Source organism: Prionailurus bengalensis, chromosome B3, assembly GCF_016509475.1.
Source record: "Prionailurus bengalensis isolate Pbe53 chromosome B3, Fcat_Pben_1.1_paternal_pri, whole genome shotgun sequence".
Classification (NCBI taxonomy): domain Eukaryota; kingdom Metazoa; phylum Chordata; class Mammalia; order Carnivora; family Felidae; genus Prionailurus; species Prionailurus bengalensis.
The window spans coordinates 73313059-73334125 of NC_057355.1; the positions used below are offsets into that span (position 1 = coordinate 73313059).

The window sequence follows — 21067 nt, forward strand, 5'->3', positions numbered from 1 at the left end:
GGTTATAGGGGTGATGTCTTGGTATTTGTTTTGACCAAATTGTGATGAAACAGGAAAGAACACTTCAACAACTGCCTTTCATCCAAATATACCCTGTGAATTATCAGAGACCCTGCTGTTTATTAGAAATACTGCTTTCTAAGTATGTGTTCCCCGATAATGAGATCAACAGTGAACCTTCAAAGAGCTTTTGGAAGGACCTTTGCCTCTTTCCCCACCTTTTCCTCCAAGTCTCCAGAGTGCTGTAGTCCTTTACCTCACAGGGTAGGTTCCTACTTGAATGTTAGTTCAGCCTTTTCCTACTTCCCATCCCTCTCTGCCCTCACTGAGCCAAAGAACCCTGGACTATTAGAAATGTGGGTAGCTTTGGATAGGCTATCCTTCAGCCATGAGACAATTTTGGAAGAATCTGTTATCGGTAAAACAAGTGGATACAAGTTTTCAGCTATTCTGCACCAGCTCACAAGATGGCAGTGCTCTCTTTTGAATGACTCCTGAGTGCCTGAGTGGGAAGGATTTGAATTTGAATTAGGGCCAAATGACATTTATTTTTCTGGTTGGCTGAAGAGCAAAATTGCTATTTCCCTTTCAGATTATGTGTGTGTTTGGGGGGGGAGGGGGCGCGGGGGCGGGTCCTGGGGGAAAGGGTGTTGTTTCAAAAAAGAACAAGAAAAGCTCAGGGCAGTGAATCACATTTTGCTCAGGAAAACCAACTCAAGAGTGGAAGGATGAAGAAGTGGCCACTAGCTTCACTAGCAATCTTTTGGCTGCAGCTGAGCTGTGAGTAGCATTATCACAAACGGCAGGGACAACCTGGAAAACCTGAGGACTGATTCTCAGAAAAGTGGCATTCATCTTGACTTATCTGCTGTTCCAGTGGAGACTAATTATGATCTCTGAGAAGACTTGATCTGACATCACTCTTTCTCTGACTGATTTATTTAATTCTTTTTTTTTTTCTGAACAGGGGTGAGCAGTGAAGACAAGGTGATACAGAGCCCCCCATCTCTGGTTGTCCAGGAGGAAGACAGTGCAACTCTCAACTGCAGTTACCAAGTGACCAACTTTCAAAGCCTACTTTGGTTTCAGCAGCAAGAGAACGCTCCTACCTTTCTGTTTAGACAAATTTCAAATGGGATTCAGAAGTCAGGAAGGTTAAAAGGGACATTAGATAAGAAAGCACTTCTCAGCACCCTGCACATCACAGCCACCCAGCTCGGAGACTCAGCTACCTACTTGTGTGCAGTGGAGGCACAGTGTGGTCTAGTCAGCTGCAGCCCGTCCCCAAATACTACAGCTGAGGCTCCTGCGACTGTTAGATGGGAACCTTGCTAAATCAGGCACAACCCCAAAAGTAAACTGTAAGGAAAAGCAACCATCAGTTAAGACCCTCATGCCCATGTTGACAATTACTTGTGGCTTACTGAGTCCGATCCCTGCATTCACTACCTTGTCTGTGCTTTTTATGGACATCTGCATAACAAATATTTTTACAGGGTCACTCATACAATACCAACTCTATAACAACACCATCATGCCCTGGGGGAGAAAGAAAGCCCTTTTTGCCAGGATTGCACCAGCAACTTGTATGTGCACCACAAATCAGGGACTGTACCTAACAGCATGATGTATGGAAAGTCTGGTTGATTTGGGTCAGCTATTTCCACTTAGAATAGGCACATTTATAGGTAGAGTTCTGCCTGCCACTTTTCTTGCTGGACTATTAGCAAAGAACAAAGGGTGGGAACCAGAAAACACCATTACTTGATTCAAACAAAAGCTTTTCTTCATCACTTGCAGTGTTCTTACTTACTCCCTTCATCTTTGGGTGGTTGCTTAAGCTAGGTGCTTCATGAGGGTAGCTTTCTCGAGAACTTGCACATTAATTTGAAAACTTAGTGCCAGAAGCAGTCTCCCAAAAGAAGGAGGCTAGCTAAACTAAGTTAATGCCAAGCTAACATACACTTAGCTTAGCTCTATTACGATATATTTTTTCAGTGAAATATATGAACTCATATATATTGTGTTTACAGAGTTAGCAATGGAGACTACTGTTTTTTGAGAGTAAACATGATAGGCCTTGTGCTTGGCAAATATTACCTCATTAAAATTTCAAAACAACTGTGATGGATCATTGTTCTTCTTCTCAGTTAACAGGTTAGGAAATGCAAATTCGGGAAGATTAAAGTTGCCTCCTCCCTTCTGAAAAATAACTGCTAGAATTTGAAATCAAATCCATCTGACTCTGAAGGCCATGCTTTTTCCATTACATGCCCCATGTTAAATATCCCAGGAGAAAAATAATTACCAACAGTGTGACCACAGTTATATACCAAAAAAGTACATGAAACACTGGAATAAGATGTGCTTGCCATGTGAATAAAATAACATGTTCACAATAACACCACAATGTTTATCACTGTATCAGTATTTTTTGAGTACGGGGCTTAACACTGTTTATTTTCTACTTTATAATAGTCTTTATTTTTCAAACAACCCCACAGGAACTCAATACCGAGCATTATTTCACAAATAGAAAAAAATATACAATACCCTCTATTTTAAAATGCCAAAACCCAAGTAAGGTGAAACTGCATTCTGTGGTTATTATCTGACACTCATGTTTAGCTGGATTACAATGATTAACTATACATGACCAAGCGACACAGTATTAAAACAAGATTTTTGATTGCTAGCCCTTCAAATCACTGTGGACTAATGCTCCCTTAAGTGGGGAAGGTGTAAAAGTTACAAAAAGACCTACCTCTCCTGATAATTGATTTCAATGACTATTCCTGTACATGGAGTGTTTTAATGCCCTATTATCATAGGCTAGTGAAGACAGTAAAGGCAGCTTGAACTCATGAGTTTGTTAGGAAATGCATTGCAGTTGAGTGCAGTTTAGATTCCACTGTCCAGGAAATGAGACAGTGTGGGAAAAGGGCCAGTAGTTATTCAAGGAAAAGGAAAAGAAATAGGATAAAAACGACTGCAATGTACCTGCTGGTTTTCAGCCTGCACATGCCTCTGCCCGTTTTCTCTTCTTCCCCCTTTTCTATCTACACCAAGAGCCAGAAACCAAGATGTGGAGATGGGAGGAGAATCCAGCTTTTCTTTATTTAAGATTATAAGATAGAAGTGGGAAATCCTGGGTAAGTCTCCCCAGTGTTTCTAAGGGAAATACTGTAAAGTAAAAACAATAGGAAGAAGATATATTTATTTTGTTTTGTTTCATTTGAAGACCCAGGAAGAAAAGAGTCAAAGGAAGACGAGTAAGTAATCGCTCTACAGGTGGCCATCGTTCACACATGAGGTATGTTCCCTGAAAGTGGTGTGTGAACTGGATTTTTTATCTTATCATCCCCCTCATTAGTCCTCAAAATCTGTAAAAGGCCAAAATTGAAAAATAAAAAAAAATTCACAGCATCAACTCTAATTTTTCACTGCAAAAACCATCCTACCCTTAGCTGTTTACAGTGTGCACATGCCCTCAAGTTCTCCCATACAAGACACCTGTTAGAGGCTTAGTCTCCAGGCATTTAAGACAGTCAGATGGAGAGAAGTGCCTACCTATGGCTTTATATAAAGGATCACAAAATTTTAGCAGTTATTAGATCCATATAGCATGTAAACGAAGTCTATTAAATTATTTTATCGGATTTTCAATCTGTTTAAAATATTTCATAATGTTAGACATTTCTTTCATGAGTAGTAGGGAGGGGTCTTATGAGACTTCCCACACATGGCTGAATGCAATGATATACACTGGGACACAGGCTTTTACCCGGTCAAGGTCATTCTCATTCTTGGCTATAACTCACATGGGTAAAAGGTAAACGATCATGAGTTTTGACCCATGCATCCCTAAGGAGAAAATCTGCCAAGAGAGCAACGAGCACAAGAAACATGAAATTTGAGGTGCTGCCTCCAAAATTTTAAAACAATTTTAATATTTAGCCATGTTAGAGTATGTTTAGAAAAAACCACCTCTAAAATGTAAAGATTATAAAGTGAGATAGGAAATGTCTATAGGGTAATACTAAGTTAAAGAAACAGACCATCACCCTGTTCCTCAAGTATTCTCACTCTGATTCCCACTAAATTCACTTGTTTTCTTTAAGCTTCTCTCTCAATAAGTATGTTTCTTATTCAACAAGGTTCTTAAGGATCTTCTCACCACCTTCTTCTTTTTGTCCTTGCCTGACACAGCTGGACCCAGAAGATCCCATAGCTCTTTGCAATATCACTGAGAGTCCTCAGGAGATATACTCAAAAAATAAATAAAAGTGCATATTTTTATAATCTTCCAAGGCCCTGAGCTTGGGCCCAAACCCATGCATCTGGCACAAGCATTTCTTTATGGATAGATATTATCTTGTCTATTTAGGACAACTGCTGTGATAAATAACTATATCTATATTATATAGATCTATATTACATATAGATTTTTAAAAATAGATTACAGGATCAAAGGATATCTTCATATTTATTTTTAACAGACTTTTGGATTACTTTCAAGTAAAGGTATAGCATGTCACACAATTGGTGTGGATTTTCCCTTTATTCTCACTAGTTTTAGACAATATGGAGTCTTTCAAATTTACAAATATGATAGGCCAAAAATTAATTCATTGTTGCTCCAATTTGCATTTCTCTGATTTCCAGTAAGATCAAAAGTTTATGGCAGATTGGGTTTTCTCTTGTGTAAATTGTGTTTTGTATCTGTATCCATTCTTCTTTTAGGTTATTTACTTCTCATCAATAAAATATATGCTAGGGCTGTACAAACTTTCCAACACTTCCTCAGTCCACTTGTTTTTTGACTTTTTTAATAGTATATGGCATGGTATATTTTGTTTTTGAATATACTTCAAATTTCATATAGTCAAATACACTGTTTCTTTATAGCTTCTGATTTCCACCTGTTGGAGGAAGTCATCAAGCAATACGACCACTGGTTGGACCTCAAGCTGGACCCCAGCAATTGGAGGTTTCTCACCCCCTTCCCTATCTTGGAAATGTACATTCTACCCACCACTCCCACACTAGCAGTCACTTCAAGGATGCAGCCTTAAGAGAGCATTGTGTTGGGTGGCTGAACCTAGGTGGCTCAGTTGGTTAAGTGTCTGACTTAGGCTCACATCATGATCTCACCATTCGTGAGTTCAAGCCTACCATCAGGCTCTCTGCTGATAGCTCAAAGCCTGGGGTCTGCTTCAGATTCTGTGTCTCCCTCTGTCTCTGTCCCTCCCCACCTCAAAAATAAAATAAACATTAAAAAAGAGAGACAGAGCATTGTGTTGTTGAGACCATCTGGGCTGAATATGTGACTGAACCCAGTTGGCCTCTATATGACCTTAAGATTCAGACAGGCAGGGGCAGACATCTACTCGTCCTGAGGCCACCCAAGACAAACCTCATATGTAAGTCTCCTTGCTTACTAAACTTGCTACCTACTAATCTGGAGGGTTCTGTCTTTCCTCACTCCCTGTGTATCAGGGTCAATTTCAGATTTCACTTAGGAAGCTCCCAAGGTTTTGAAATAACATTACCTTACTTACATCATCTCCCATAATCCACATGTATACAAATACTCTTAGATTTTTAGCCAATAGTCTGATTTAAGCTTTCTGAAGACATCAAATTTTTTCTTACCAATTAGCATTCACTAAATCATGGTTGAACGAATGAATGACCCACGTGTCATATTTATAGCTAATAACCTACCTTTATAGCCAACGGTTAGAATTTATATGGAGACAATTTTCAGCTAGAGGTTTTTCAAAACAAAACAGACTGCTTTGAAGTGTAAAATATTCCTCATTACAGAAAATATTCAAAGAAAAGTGGAATGTCCATTTTCCAGTGATGATAAAGAATTACAAAATTATATGATTTTGTGCAAAATTAAGAATTTTAAGATTTGAATGGAGAAAATGCCATAAAAGAACCTAACTAAAATGCTTCTAAAATTTGCCACCAATAAAAAAAAATCACTTCCAGATTCATGGAAACTGAATGAAAATTAGAAGTTTTTAGTATTACTAAAGGGGATAATTTTTATTGGGTAGTACTGTGAGATAATACGAAATGTCAGTTTGAGCCAATTATTAATCCAAGAGACTACACACAGCCCAGAACCGGGTTCCTCCCAAGGAGAAATCATGAGATTATATGTCTTTACCATAAACAAAATTAAAAAATAACTTGAAATTGTTTTTCAGAATGAGATGTTCATCTAAATTTAAATTGTTAAATAACTTGAAATTGTTTTTCAGAATGAGATGTTCATCTAAATTTAAATTGTTAAATAACTTGAAATTGTTTTTCAGAATGAGATGTTCATCTAAATTTAAATTGTTAAATAACATCAAAGATTTACTTTTATAAGCACATTTCTAAATGTATGGAAATACTGGATTACCGTAATAATTGATCCAACGAACATATAAATTTTCTTTTCTCTGAGCAATTCAACCACCAATGAATAGCCCATATTGGAGAAAAGGAAAAATCTAAATGCTTTTTCAAGTGTGTTTCAATTTTATGATCACTTTCCAGCCTGAGTTTTGTTTGCAGGAAGGGGAAGACTAATTGCTTTTTTCAATTCATTAACCGCATAAAGAACAAAATTTTAAATCAAATACTACAGACCAAACAAATAAAACATAGCTACATTCTGTTTCACATTAACTCTTAGAAAAATATGGTTGGGTGTACGTAAAACAGAATGGTTCTTCAGGCAGCAATATGTTAAGTTTTTAGGGGACTTGTAGTTCTTTTTTTCTATTAATTGATGCAGGTTTTGAGACTCAAGTAAACACTTTAAAAAGTAGACATAGAGGTGTCTGAGTGGTTCAGTTGGTTAAGTGACCAATTTCAGCTCAGGTCATGATCTCGTGGTTCACGAGATCGTGCCTTGTGTCAGGCTCTGTGCTGACAGTTCAGAGCCTAGAGGCTGCTTCAGATTCTGTGTCTCCCTCTCTGTCTGCCCCTTCCCTGCTCGCACTCTGTCTCTCAAAAAAATAAATAAACATTTAAAAAAAATAGACACCAACTCTATAGTAAAACTAAAATGGTTGTTCTGCCTTTTGGTGATTTCATCTTATTTCCACATCATTCAGAAAAGAAAGACATTCTTTAAAATTAGAGACTGATAACAGTGAGAAAGAGAAATCTATGTTATCAAATAAAAGGCTTTCTATAACATTATTTGGTGATAGATGAAGTGAGAGATGTAGAAATTTTCAAAGTCTGCACCTTTTATTTCCATCAAATATCTACAATCCAATCTGAAAAAACAGTCATTAGAGTTAGAATTATGTCACTCACCACTGTTCCTGTCAGGGGAAGATTTTCTTGGTGCAGAATTTGGGCAATGCTATGATAGACTCATTTAGGATCTTGAATGGTGGAAGAGACCAAGAACAATTCAGAGGAAAGAGAGGAGAAATAGGAATGGGCCATGGACAGAGAAGATTTGTCCAAAAGGGCGCACTTAAGATTTGTTATTAAATAGGCTTCCAGCATCTCAAAAGTTGAAACCACTGTGGACAAGAGAGTAAACACAAAGACGCAAGAATTAGTATAACTGCTTTGCAGACAGATTTCTTTAAGTGGACACCTGTGGCTTTCATGGTTTTTTTCTGTCCAGTAAAGCCTCCAAGTTTTTGTGAGTTGTGCAAGTTATTCACTGCACAACATTTGGGAGTATCATTCACATCTTAGTCTAAGAGTCAGAAAGACAGTGCTGAGACAGGAAGAAGGACAGATTTCAGAGAGCATAATCTGAACCTGTAGATCCAGCTCTGCCTGGAGCTGCAAAAGTCAAAACACTGTCTTTGGGGAACAAGCCAGCATGAGTCAAGATTTTGTCATTTACAACCAATAGATCCATAATTGATACCCAGAGATGGGGAGAGACTCTTGATTGATTTTGCATTATTTTATGGGCTGAATTTGTGGTGCCTAGAAGCATTGTCTAGTCAAAATAGTTGGAATTATATAGAGGCGGATAATCATCAGTTTACCTTCATTATAGTGAACATCAGTCATGTTAGTCTTAGATATGTTTACAAATTTCTGAGTGGAAAAAATAGAAAAAAATACTAAAAACATTCACAGATAAGCACTCATTATTTTCACTTGTTTCTCTTTCACTTTTTTGTACTTCATGACATCGTATTGTAGGAAAAATTTTATGTTCTTTTATTAACAGTTCCGTTTCTGTCTTTTAAAGCCTTGCGTTCATAGTTTAAACTGATTGATGATCTACTGTTCTACATCATAAGTATACCATACTCAACTTTACAATTGTCATGTTTTGATATATTTTGATTCTTTATTTCTTATTTTAAATAATTTTAATTTTTTTTTATTTTGAGAGAGGGAAGGAGCATGAGCACAAGCTGGGGAGGAGCAGAGAGGTGGGGAGAGAGAATTTCAAGCAGGCTCCTTGCTGTCGGCACAGAGCCCGACTTGAGGCTCGATTTCACGAACTGTGAGATCATGACTTGAGCTGAAATTGAGTTGGATGCTCAACCCACTGAGCCACCCAGGTGCCCCTAAATAATTTTAAATAGCATTATGGTAACCATCTTAAATCTAAATGTTTTTTAAATATTTTTTTAAGCAATCTCTACACCCAGCGTGGGGCTTGAACTCACAACCCTGTGATCAATAGTAGCATACTCCATGGACTGAGCCAGCCAGGTGCCCCTTAAATCTAATTTTTTTTTTACAGATATTTCTTTTTTTTTAATTTTATTTTTTTAATTTTACATTCAAATTAGTTAGCATATAGTGCAACAATGATTTCAGGAGTAGATTCCTTAATGCCTCTTACCCATTTAGCCCATTCCCCTCCCACACCTCCTCCTATAACCCTCTGTTTGTTCTCCATATTTATGAGTCTCTTATGTTTTAAAAATATGGAATGCTTCACAAATTTGCGCATCCTCCTTGTGCGGGGGCCATGCTAATCTTCTCTGTATTGTTCCAGTTTTAGTATATGTGCTGCCAAAGCGAGCACCCTTAAATCTAAATTTTAATTTAAAATGTTCATCATTTCATTAGGACAGCACCCTAGAACTAGAATTTGTGGCTCAATGGGTAAAACCAGTTTACACATTTTCTGTTTCTTGTCTTTCTTAAAAACAAAACTCCTTTAAAATGTTTTCTAAATTAATGATCTCTACACCCTACCCCCTTTATACTTGAACCCACTCTAGTCAGATTTTCATCCCTACCTTTCCATTGAAATTACTCTCGCTAAGGTCCCAAATGAGTCTCCCATCAACAAACCCAATGATCCATTACCATTCCTTATCTTATTGAATCTTGAAGAATGTGACGCTACAGCTACTTTCTCCCTGAATCCCATCTTTGTCCATGTCCTCCTGGTTTTCCTTCCACCTCACAAACCACTCCTGCCCTGTCTCCTTCCCTAGACCTGCCCCCTCCCGCTGACCTCTACATGTTGTGTTGTCGCAGGGTTCAGTTCTCAAACATATTCTCTATCTACATTCATTCTCTTTAAATAATCTTAAAGGAGGTCAGGACATGCCACCCCAAAATGTGCCACTTTGGCATATTGATTATTTTGAGCAGAAGGCACTTGGAAAATAGCAGGTGCAAAAAGCGCTTTTGGCATACCACCCCTCTCCCACCACCTCTTTTTCTTCCTGAGAGAAGGAGGTGAAAAATGATACCCTCCCTCACCCAGAAAAGAAGCATTCATAACACCAGAGATGGAGGTTGTGCTGAAGGAAATCTGTGCAAACAGACCTTGTTAAAGTCACTCCCCTCTTCCCCTTTGATCTACCCATATGTTTTATTACTTGTCCACAGTTGTCTCTCTTTGTTCAACTTAGCATATAAATACTTAGGCCTGGCTACTTCTTGGGGTTCCCATTTTTCTATGAAGGCTTCCCTGTACATGTAAAAATTATTAAATAAAATCTACATGTTTTCCCCCTGCTCATCCATTTTCTTTCAAGTTAATTTTCAGGCCTAGCTGGAGGAAAAGGTAAAGCTCTGCCTCCCCTACAATCTCATCTAGAAATATGATTTTAATTACCACTGACTTACCCATTGATGACTCACAAATTTACATCTCCAACCCAGCCTCCTCTGTTGAAAGCCAGGCTCATATATACTGTAATTGGTATAATATCTACACTGGATGTCTAATTGGCATCTTATATTTAACATATCCAAAACATAATGTCTGATTCCCTTCCATAGGCTATTCCCTTGCTCTTTTCTATCTCAAAAAGAAAAGTAGAGAGAAGAAAAGAGAAGAGAAGAGAAGAGAAGAGAAGAGAAGAGAAGACAGAAAAGAAAAGAGAAAAGAAAAGAAAAGAAAAAAAGAAAAGAAAAGAAAAGAAAAGAAAAAAGAAAAGAAAAGAAAAGAAAAAAGAAAAGAAAGGTAGTTATATTAAAGCCAAACACCTTGGAGTCTTTAATTCTCTCTTTCTTCATACCCCACACTGTCAAACAAACTGGCCACATAAGATTTATTTCCTGTCAGAAGAAGTCTGACTTCGTTTTTCAATTCAAATAATGATGTTACATGCTGGGTTTCAGTGACAGTAATGGGGTTCATGTCAGGCCACCCCAAATTATGCCACTGTGGCATATTGGTTATTTTGAATTAAAGTCACTTAAGACACAGCCAGGGCAAGAAGGTCACTCTGACCCTCCTCTGGCCTCCTGAAAGCAGGAAATAAATTCCCCATGTGAAGCCCACCATTCCTGCTCCTGGAGGGTAAAAGCAATCCTTATTACTAGAGGTAGGGAATTTAAGGCTGAGAAGGCTGTATAAACAAACTTGCTACTTCTTTACTAATTTACTACTTCAAACCCAAGCCCCTTTGTCTTGTCAATTCCTGACAAATGTATTGTTTCTTTGTCTAAAAGAAAAGCTGCCTGCTTTGGTTCCTTCTTTGAGACTCATATATCTTTGAACTCCTTACAAATAAATAAATGTTTTTCGTCTGTTAATTTGTCTTATGTCACTTTAATTATTAGACCAGCCCAAAAACCTAGAAGGGAAGAAAGGAAATGTTTCCCTTTCCCCTGCAACAACCAATTCATTTCTAAACACTAATTCTAAGATGATAGATAGATAGATAGATAGATAGATAGATAGATAGATGATAGATAGATAGATAGATAGATAGATAGATAGATAGATAGAAACAAGGAATCTTGTCTAGAGGTTGTTGTCTAATTGAAGTATAGCCCTGTCTTGTTATAGTTCTTGCTTAGCTGTTAAGAATTCTCCCTCTGAAGAAGCCATTGAATTATCTCCTTGTATGGTACCTTGGAGATTTGGCACTCTGTAGTAATACACCATACTAAGATTCAGGATGGTTGAGATGTATACTACTTTTTTTCTTTTATTTTTTTTTTAAGGGAAGGGTAGAGTGGAAAGGGAAATGGGAAAGAAGCAGCAGCATGACATCTGGATCTCAGGCATGTTCTAGAGCAGATAAGTTTTAAGAAAATCATATATAGTTGGATTCCTCTAGAATTATCAATGCCTGCAGAACCCATGGAAACTCTTCATACAACTCCAAGAGCACATAAACCCCAGTTTGAAGACCACTGGTCTAAAATGGGACACTATCACAATCTAATAGAAGCAGTTAGAAGAGATACAAGTTATTACAACATACTGAGGAGTCATTCCCCCCACCACCCACACACACTGATATGAGATGCTGTCAGTCATGTGCTAAATACCCATACACAGTTGGGCCGATTTATTAACTTGCCATTCCATTTAACTGACCTGTCTGCCTGGTCTGTTTGCACTTAAGAATTTTCCTTCCTTTCGGGGCACCTGGGTAACTCAGTCATTTAACTGTCAGGCTCTTGATTTCAGCTCAGGTCATGATCTCACTGTTTATGGATCAAGCCCTGCATCAGGCTCTGAGCTGACAGTGCTGAGTCTGCTTGGGATTCTCTCTCTCCCTCTTTCTCTGCCCTTCCCCTGCTCTTTCTCTCTCAAAATAAACTTTAAAAAAAAGAACTTTCCTTCCTTTCTCTTTCTTTTTACTTTTATGCAATAATGTGCTCATTTCTTCTACATGTTTTTTTATCTGTTTTTTTTGGGGGGGGGGGTTGCATGTGAATGCTATGAATACTGTACTTAAACTGTTGTTTATATTATAACCTGTCTTTTTCTCTTTTAGATATTCTGGTATATAATCATTTCTTCTGCAAACGTGCAGATGATGTTTTACTTCTTTCCAATTCTTATGCTTCAAATTCTTTTTCTCTGAGCTGACTGCATTATCTAGTAGCTCCAACATGCTGTTAAATATTGGTGAGGATAGCAGACTTTGTCTTTCCCTTACCTTTCATAAGGAAGTCTCTAGCATTTCCCCATAAGTAGGTGTTGGTTTGGGGTTGTGACGTACGCATATGCATTTTTTTGTGTTAAGGAATTTGTTAGTAATTCCTTTTTTTTTTTTTTTAGTGTTTTTAACATGAATGGGTTTTGTATTTTGTCACATGCCTTTTCCATATCAATGGAGATGAACATGATTTTTCTTGCTAGCTCTTATGCCAGTTATTAAGCTACTCATTCTTTTAAAAGTAATTTTTAAGTTTATTTATTTATTTATTTATTTATTTATTTATTTATTTTGAGAGAGAGAGAGAGAGAGAGCACTAGTGAGAGAGAGAACCCCAAGCAGGCTCTGCAGTGTCAGCTCATAGCCCAATGTGAGTCTCAAACTCACAAATCATGAGAACATGACCTGAGATGAAATCAAGAGTGAGATGCTTAACCACTTAACCAACTGAGCCATCTAGGCATCCCGAAGCTATTCATTCTTAACTGCAAATATTTCACTCATATACTTTGCTTATATTGTTATAAGTGCTAATACCTATCATCCAGTGCCCTCTAGAGTTAGTTAACTTTACACTTGTTTTTCCAGCCTCCCCCAACTGCATAATTAGCATATTCTATTTTGTACATTTTATTAAACATCCCCACAGGGTTAAGTTGAAAGAGCTTTTGATAGCAGGCACTCAACATTTATTGTTGACCCACTACAACCCCTGTCCACCATTGCTCAGGAAAATTGTTAAATCACCTTTAACCAGACATATTCCTGTTGGCACCTATCTGGCAGGTTGAAATGATCATACCTGAGACAGGAAAGAAAAAAAAATTCCAAGGGAAATGCTCGTATAATTGCTACTTCTCCCAAACAACTGAAACAATTCCTTTTATTCTTCCCAGACTAAAATTCCCACCTTTGAGAACATTCGTCATCAGTGGAGAGAAAATCTTTAAAAAGACACGAAGAAGTTTTGCTAGTTTTTTTGTGGTTCCAGATTTGACGCCCTTTGACGGTGCTCTGATTAGGAAAAGAACCATCATGTTCCCAAGAAAGTGTAGCAATTTACAAGCAGCCAGATTCTCCGCTGACCACCCCATGGGTCTGTTGTTTTCTTCTCAAGCAGAAATCAGAGGACAGGGGAAGGTAAAGCATAGTTCTCCTCTGACTCTGCAGATCCAAGAGGGAGCTAACTCCTAGCTGAGTTACTATGACATGGAACTTCAGGAAAAACGCTAGAAGAAGCAGTCTCCCTGTTGTACATAATTTCATACATGCAGAGTGGAAGACTGACATCCACAATGAACATCAAAGAAGATCACAGCCCTTTACTCATCACCAACTCTCAGCCACTTAGCTCAGCCCCACAGCAAGAAGTGAAGGAGGGAAGGATGGGGATTGGTGTGTCAGGGCCAGGGCTTCGGCCATGGAAGATACCTGAGGAAATGTGGTTAAGTTGATTCTAGGTCGGTATCTAGAATCATCAGAGTGAGGACTGGATGCAAAGGATAGAAGAGAACTTTCTTCCTTAATCTCTCCTCTTCCAGTTCCTAATCCTTTCTGTAAATATAGGCGACCATAAAACAGGGTTTCAGATAACTAATATGTAAAAACTAAATAGGAGAAATTACTGGACCTTGCACAGGTGCCCAGACTGAAATGTAAGAAACACTCAGATTTTTGCAAAAGCACTACCATTTTCAGAGTTAGCCAGACACCAGGATGCTTTCTCACATCTGAGAATGTATTAAAAGAAAAGATATTGGGGACGCCTGGATGGCTCAGTCAGTTGAGCATCTGACTCTTGATTTCTGCCCAGGTCATGATCTCATGGTTTTCATCAGATCAAGCCCCATGTCAGGCTCTGTGCTGGGTGTGGAACCTGCTTAGGATTCTCTTTCTCTCTCCTTTCCCTCGCCCCTTCCCCCTTGCATATTCTCTTTCTAATAAAAATAAAATATAAAAAATAAAAACATTTTTAAATTAAAAATATATATATTATATTTCCCTCCTTTATATTTTCAGGGAGAATCTGGAAGAGCTCTGACTTTTTCGGCTAATTTAAACCTGTTCAGATTGAAAGATACAACAAAGCCATGACAGACCCTAATCAACTGAGGAGAAGGATCAGGTCTTTCCTCAACCTTTGATTTATATCCCTTAGAATGTAGTATGGGGTCATATAGGCAATGAACTTTGTAGATTTTCATTAAAGGTGAGCAGTGGAAGGAAGAGCATTCCAGGCACTAAGAAGATTCAGACAGTCATCATTACTGGAGAACATTTTAACACTATGTTTTGTTTTGTTTTTTTTCTATTTTGTTTGCTTCCCCCCTCTCTGTATGTTCTATCATCCTTTGATCTAGCATAATGAGTTACATTGTATTAAAGGGGAAAAAAAGGAAAAAAAATATAATAAAAAAAGTTCAGACCACCTGGGGGCAGTGATTCCACTGGCAAAAGTGATTGCCTGGGAACTAGACTGAGTGATGGGAGAAGCAGGAAAGAGTATATTCAATGATGAGTTTGACGTGACAGGTCAGCTTTTGATTGGTTGTGCAACAGTATGAAGATCACCTAAGCTTCCAAACCAAAAGAGGCAGAAGAATCCAGAACAGTGAACCAGGCTCAATGAACATTGTCAGTTCCAGGCCTCCAAACTGAATGGTCAGAGACTCCAGGAAGAAGCAGGAATGGAGATTGCCCTACAAGCCTTGCTGATGCTCCTGTGTGTGAAGCTAACCTGTGCGTGAGGGGGAGGGGAAGGCATAGGGTGCAGCTCTGGAAATGAAATCCAGAGGGATCCTCGGGGTCCCTCAGGGAAAATTCTTTAAAACAAAACAAAACAAAACAAAACAGTTTCTTATGTATGAAAGTCTTCTCACTCTCTCTGAACAGGGTCAAATGGACAGCGTCCAGTGGAACAGAGCCCTCCTTCCCTGACAGTCCAGGAAGGCGAGAGCTTCACAATAAACTGCACTTACAGAGACAGTACTCTGGATTTCTTCCAATGGTTTAGGCAGGATCCCACGGAAGGCATCCACACTCTGATACATATTCGATCAAATGAGAAAGAGAAGATCAGAGGAAGATTTACAGCCACGTCTAACAAAGGGGACCAGCACTTTTCTCTGCACTTGAAAGATTCGCTCCTCTACGACTCAGCCACCTTCCTGTGTGCAGTGGATAGCACAGTGCTTCTCAGACACCTGTGCCTTGCACCCAAACCCTGCTCAGCCCTGCGCCAACTTCTACAAGGGCTCCAGGGCGCTGAACTTAACTTTGAGCAAACACAAGGGGCTTTTAATAACCTGATGTCAAATATTTCATTTGAAGATCTTGGGCAGAGGGATAATGTTTTCAAATGCCATCTAATGTATTTTGTTTCTCAGTGTGAAGTCCTTACTCCATTAAACCTAGTCCAAGATCCTGAGGCTTAACACCAGAAAGGGGAGAGCACTAAAGAACAAAGAGAGAACAGAATAAAATTCTTGCCCTTGAGCTCTTTTGTAGACTTTTACAAATACATTGAAAATACAAAATCTTAAAAGCCATGACCATCAAATTCAGTAGTGAAAGAAAATATATTTTGACATTCTGAAAAGGCTGGCTTAGAAGATCAAGAACAAAAAGCTGAGGGAAAATGGTATAAAGTTTATAAAGGACGAAGTGTAAAGATAACACAGTATGATAGAAAGTCTGGTTCCTCCTGAAAAGTGGAGGCTGGCTGGTTAGGGAAGAGTCAAGGGGTATAACCAGAAGTTACTAGCCGGAGGTCTTTCAAAGTCCCAAACAACTGCTCTTTCTAGGATCAGAACCCTGAGAAGGTGAGTGGGAGGAGGACGAGTCACATTTGGGGCACCGATGAACTCAAGAAGCAGTGAGTGCAGGCACGGTGTTCTGGTCATTGTGTCTCACATCAATACCCACCACAAAGCATTCACTACAAGGAGCTCAATGTCCATGTGGAAAAGATGACCCATTCAGAGGACATCACCAGCCTGTCTCTAGTCCATTTCTTTTTTCTTTTTTTTAAATATTTATTTATTTTGAGAAAGTGAGAGAGAATACAAGTGTGAGCGGGGGAGGGGCAGAAAGAGAGGGAGAGGGAGAGAATCCCAAGCAGGCTCTGCACTGTCAGCACAGAGCCCGACTCTGGGCTCAATCCCATGAACCGTGAGATCATGACCTGAGCTAAAATCAAGAGTCAGACACTCAGCTAACTAAGCCACCCAGGTGCCCCTCTAGTCCATTACAGTGCTTACATAGGCTTGTGAACACATTAGCCAAGGTGGCAGAGTAGGGGTTCTCCATGAGCCCAGAAGCATGGGTTTTCTCTCACTACATTGGATTTAGCTACTTTGCTGCCAAACATCCAACCTGTCAGCAGCAGATACAACACTGAGCCTTTAATATGCAATCACCCCTCAAGGGCACCAGCCAGCCACTGGTTGCCAAGTTGACTACATTAGACCACTTCCACCCTGCAGATAGCAGAAATCTTTTCTTATTGGGTTGTTGGGGTTAATGCATACTCTGGGCATGATTTGCCTTCCCTTCACACTGCCACACACAGAAACATGGACTGAGGACTCAGAGTGGCTGGTTGATTATCATGATGAGTAAAGGATTTCACATACCTTTGCATCAACAGATCCGCTTGATTGTAAGGAGGTGTAACAATGGACATGTGACCATTGGGTATGCTGACGCTTCTGGAGTATTATCCACAAACCACATTGGAACGATCACTTAAAGTTTCAGTGAAAGGACCAGTTTAGGGATAGTGCTCTGAAAGGTTGGAGAGCTATTCTTTATGATGCTATGTTCCTATTAGATAAAATACATGGAGCCAAGGGGTGGAAGCAGGACTATCTCCCCATCGACTCTCACCTTCAGTGACTCACTTGGATGTTGATGTATCCTGTCCTCACACTGTTCTGAACCAGGGGCCCCAGTTCCCCTTGAAGGGGAAAGGAGGGCACTGCTACTAGGGAAACACAGAGGTTTTTCACCTAACCTGATGTTACATAAATCGCTTGGTCATTTGGAGGTCTTTGTGCCAGAAGACCAGAAGGCCAAGAAGGGGGTTACAACACTGGCAGGAGCAATCAACTGTGATTATCATGAGGATATAGGGCGGTTGCTACCTAATGGGCACTGGGAAAATACGGCTAAATTTCAGGGGATTTACTGAGGTGACTTTGAGTGCTTTTGTGGCAGTGATTACTATAAATAGGCCATTGTAACAACTATGGCCTGACAAAGGAAGAATAATCAGGGGCTTAGACCCTGATAATCAGGGGTAAAGATCTTGGTTATCTCACTGAGATAGAAACTTAGACCAAGAGATGTATTAGCCAAAGGTGGAGAGGATCAAGAATGAGTGGTATAGAAGGTAGATGGAGAGAGATCGTATATATGAATTACAGCCATGAAATCAACTATTGCGATTACAATTTGTCTCACTAATCCTTTTGTTAATCTTTCTTAAGAACTAATGATCTGGGCGGATTTGGCACAGAGCATGAGTGGATACCAGCAGTGCAAGGGACGGGCTGTACAGTGGCTATTGGTGTTCTGTTCATATCCCCTTGACAGTCACCTCTACATGCTGAAAAACCCAGCAACTCTGAGGACTATTTTCAGGCCATGGGAACACATGTGGCCAGCGTGCAGGGCTAGCCAGATGTGCTGGAGAGTTAATGCCCCCAAAGCAGCCCTCACTCAGTGATGAACAATGAGTTTACGGATGAATTCTCCAGCTCCTTCATGCCTCACTTGGAATAACTCCAAAGGGTATGCTATGCTGTCTCCCAGATTTACCAGTTAGATTAAGTTCCAACTGCCAATGGTATTAATTGGCTTGTTGACAACATCCTGTATTGGCCTCCTTCCCCCTCCTGATTTACTTCTTGCCAATGTTTCCTGGAATGACCTGGAAATAAACTGCTTACACACAAATCCTTGTATTAGAACTGACTTTCAGAGATCCAAAACCAAGATACAGGAATTCAAATCACAGGGCAAAGATGGAGATGATCTAGAAGAAATAATGGTGCTCCTTCCTCCATTGCTATCAAACTGGGTTTGGTGGAACATGGGATTTTCATAGCCTCATTCAGGGCTGGTCCCAACCGTCATGACTCCCTGCACATCTCTCTGAGTGGAGAGACTCAACCACCTACTTCTGTGTCACAGAGAACCCATGCTCCTCAGACACTAACTTGTCTGCGACAAGACCCCATTCTTACTCCCAGCTTGGGGACTCTAACTCCGGAATTACATAAGTATCTCTGTCACTCTGCCTGGAAAAGCAACATTCTAATGAATCATAGTATGTTTTTTTAAAACATTCTTTGTTCAACAACGTTTCCTCAAGACGGGATGAGAGTCAGGAAAACAATTCTTCATAGGAGTTGGGTGAGGCAACTCAGTGCTAGTTGTTTTAGCATTTCCTGATACAGAACAAGGACTTTTTTTTTTTCTTGAAGAATCCATGGAAAATACGAGCATAGTTAGACACATGTTCTGCTCCTGAATATAGTCAGTGCTCTTTCCAGTTACAAACATCTGTCTTTAGGAGTGCCTGCGTGGTTCAGCGGGTTAAGTGTCCAACTCTTGATTTTGGCTCAGGTCATGACCTCACCATTCATGAGATCAAATCCCACAGACAGTGCAGAGCCTGCTTGGGATTCTCTCTCTCTCTTCTTCTGCCCCCACCCCCACTGTATGTGTGTATGCATGTGCATGTGCGCTCTCTCTCAAAAAAAAAAAAAATCTATCTTTATCTCATTCTGTATGTTAGGAAATTGTAGAATACATTAACATAACAGGTATATTCTCATCATTCATAACTAATTGTTCATACTTTCATATTTGTTTTGTCATTTTTATTTTTGTTTTTTTTTAATGTTTTATTTATTTTTGAGAAAGAACACAAGCAGGGAAGGGGCAGAGAGAGAGGGGGACAGAGGATCAGAAGCAGGCTCTGTGGCAGGCTCTGTGCTGTCAACACAGAGCCCGTTGTGGGGCTCAATCCTACAAACCGTAAGATCATGACCTGAACCAAAGTCAGATGCTTAACCAACTGAGTCACCTAAGCACCCTGTCATTTTTATTTTTGAAGGAAAAAAAAAAAGAAAAATTAGAGGGGTGCCTGGGTGGCTCAGGTCATGCTCTCACAGTTTGTGAGTTCGAGCCCCGCGTTGGGCTCTGTGCTAGGAGCCTGGAGCCTCCTTCAGATTCTGCGTCTCCTCCTCTCTCTGCCCCTCCCGTGCTCATGCTCTGTCTCTCTCTTTCTCTCAATAATAAAACAAATGTCAAAAAAAATTTTTTTAAGAAAAATTAGAGTCTGCCGTTGTCTCAAAGGAAACCCTGCCACTTCCAGCCACCACCCAAGGTCCCACTCTCCTCTCCAAGATTGGGGCATATCAGAAATAAATTTGCCGGCTCCCTGTCTCTTTTATTTTCATCCCAGAATAGAAGGACACAGAAAACATTTCACATTTTCACATTTTCATTTAAATGATACAACCAAAGTCCTATTTTCTGAAAGGGAGACCAGAAAGTGTTAGGAAAACTTTCCTCAGTGAGACATAATCAGCCACCCACCTGTCAGATCACTTCCTGCTCTGAAACAGAAGTGCCTCGGAGCACAGAACACCCAGCTGAGAGCCAGAGCCTCTTCTCACCCTGCAGGGGACAGCTGTCAGCATGCCGCTGGCCCGTGTGCTGTGGGCAGTCGTGGTGTCCACCTGTCTTGGTAAGGAAGGTGGAGGTCTTCATGCATAGTGTTATCTAGTGGGGCTGTGAACCAGAAATTAACAGCACAGGAACTGCATCGCCTCAGAGCCCAGCTATGGGGAGGCAGAAAGCTGATATGTGCTGCCTTGGGTTTGGATCAAGAGGAAAAGTGGTTGGGGATGGGATCAGCTTGTGAGTCTGCCTGCCTTATCTGTCTGGTGTGATACCCTCTCCTCTTTTCCACAGGATACAGCATGGCCCAGAAGGTCACCCAGACTCAACCAGAAATGTCTGTGTACGAGGCAGAGACCGTGACCCTGGACTGCACGTTTGACACTCGTGTCAGTTATTATTATTTGTTCTGGTACAAACAGCCTCCCAGTGGGGAGATGGTTCTCATTATTCGCCAAGAAGCTAATAACCAAGAGAATGCAACAAATAATCGCTTCTCTGTGAACTTCCAGAAGGCAGACAAATCCTTCAGTCTCAGGATCTCAGCTGCCCAGCTGGGGGATGCTGCGATGTATTTGTGTGCTCTCATGGAGGGCACAGTGACAGGAGCAACAGAGAGAGGTTTACAGAAACCTCAGACCTCAGCATCTGTGCAGAGGTCGGGGTGGGAGGAGTGACTAGGGCACCAGGAACATAGAAAATCATTGACTTCTCTTGGAATAAAAGCTCCTTCTATCCGAATATAAGAAAAACAGAGAGATGGATATCTGTAAGCTACAATCCTTAAAATAACAGTAAAAATAATAACATATGTAGTGTTTTCCAGTTTTATGAAGTATCTTCATACATCGTGTCACATGTAACCCTTCTCGCTTTGCATGGTATACGTGACAAATCAGACTTCCTAAGCATGTCCTCTGCCCAGCAAATCTTTATAATTTGCCTGGGAGCTCATGCTTCCAAAATTCATAATGTTTTCCATTTTGCTGGTTGGTGCTTGTTCTTTTAAT

General features: G+C 40.0%; 1 long non-coding RNA gene, 1 other non-coding gene and 1 gene segment (V, D, J or C); 1 reads left to right on the top strand and 2 right to left on the bottom strand.

Moving 5' to 3' along the window:
- LOC122468866 overlaps positions 1 to 21067 on the bottom strand; it is a 58500-nt gene that overhangs the window by 30458 nt on the left and 6975 nt on the right. The window lies entirely within an intron of this gene.
- LOC122468856 lies at positions 631 to 2000 on the top strand. The segment is given in 2 exon segments: positions 631 to 780; positions 968 to 2000. Coding segments are annotated over 2 exon segments (420 nt in total).
- Positions 8925 to 9031, bottom strand: LOC122469679. Its single transcript, XR_006293574.1, has one exon. It is a non-coding gene; the product is annotated as a U6 spliceosomal RNA (small nuclear RNA).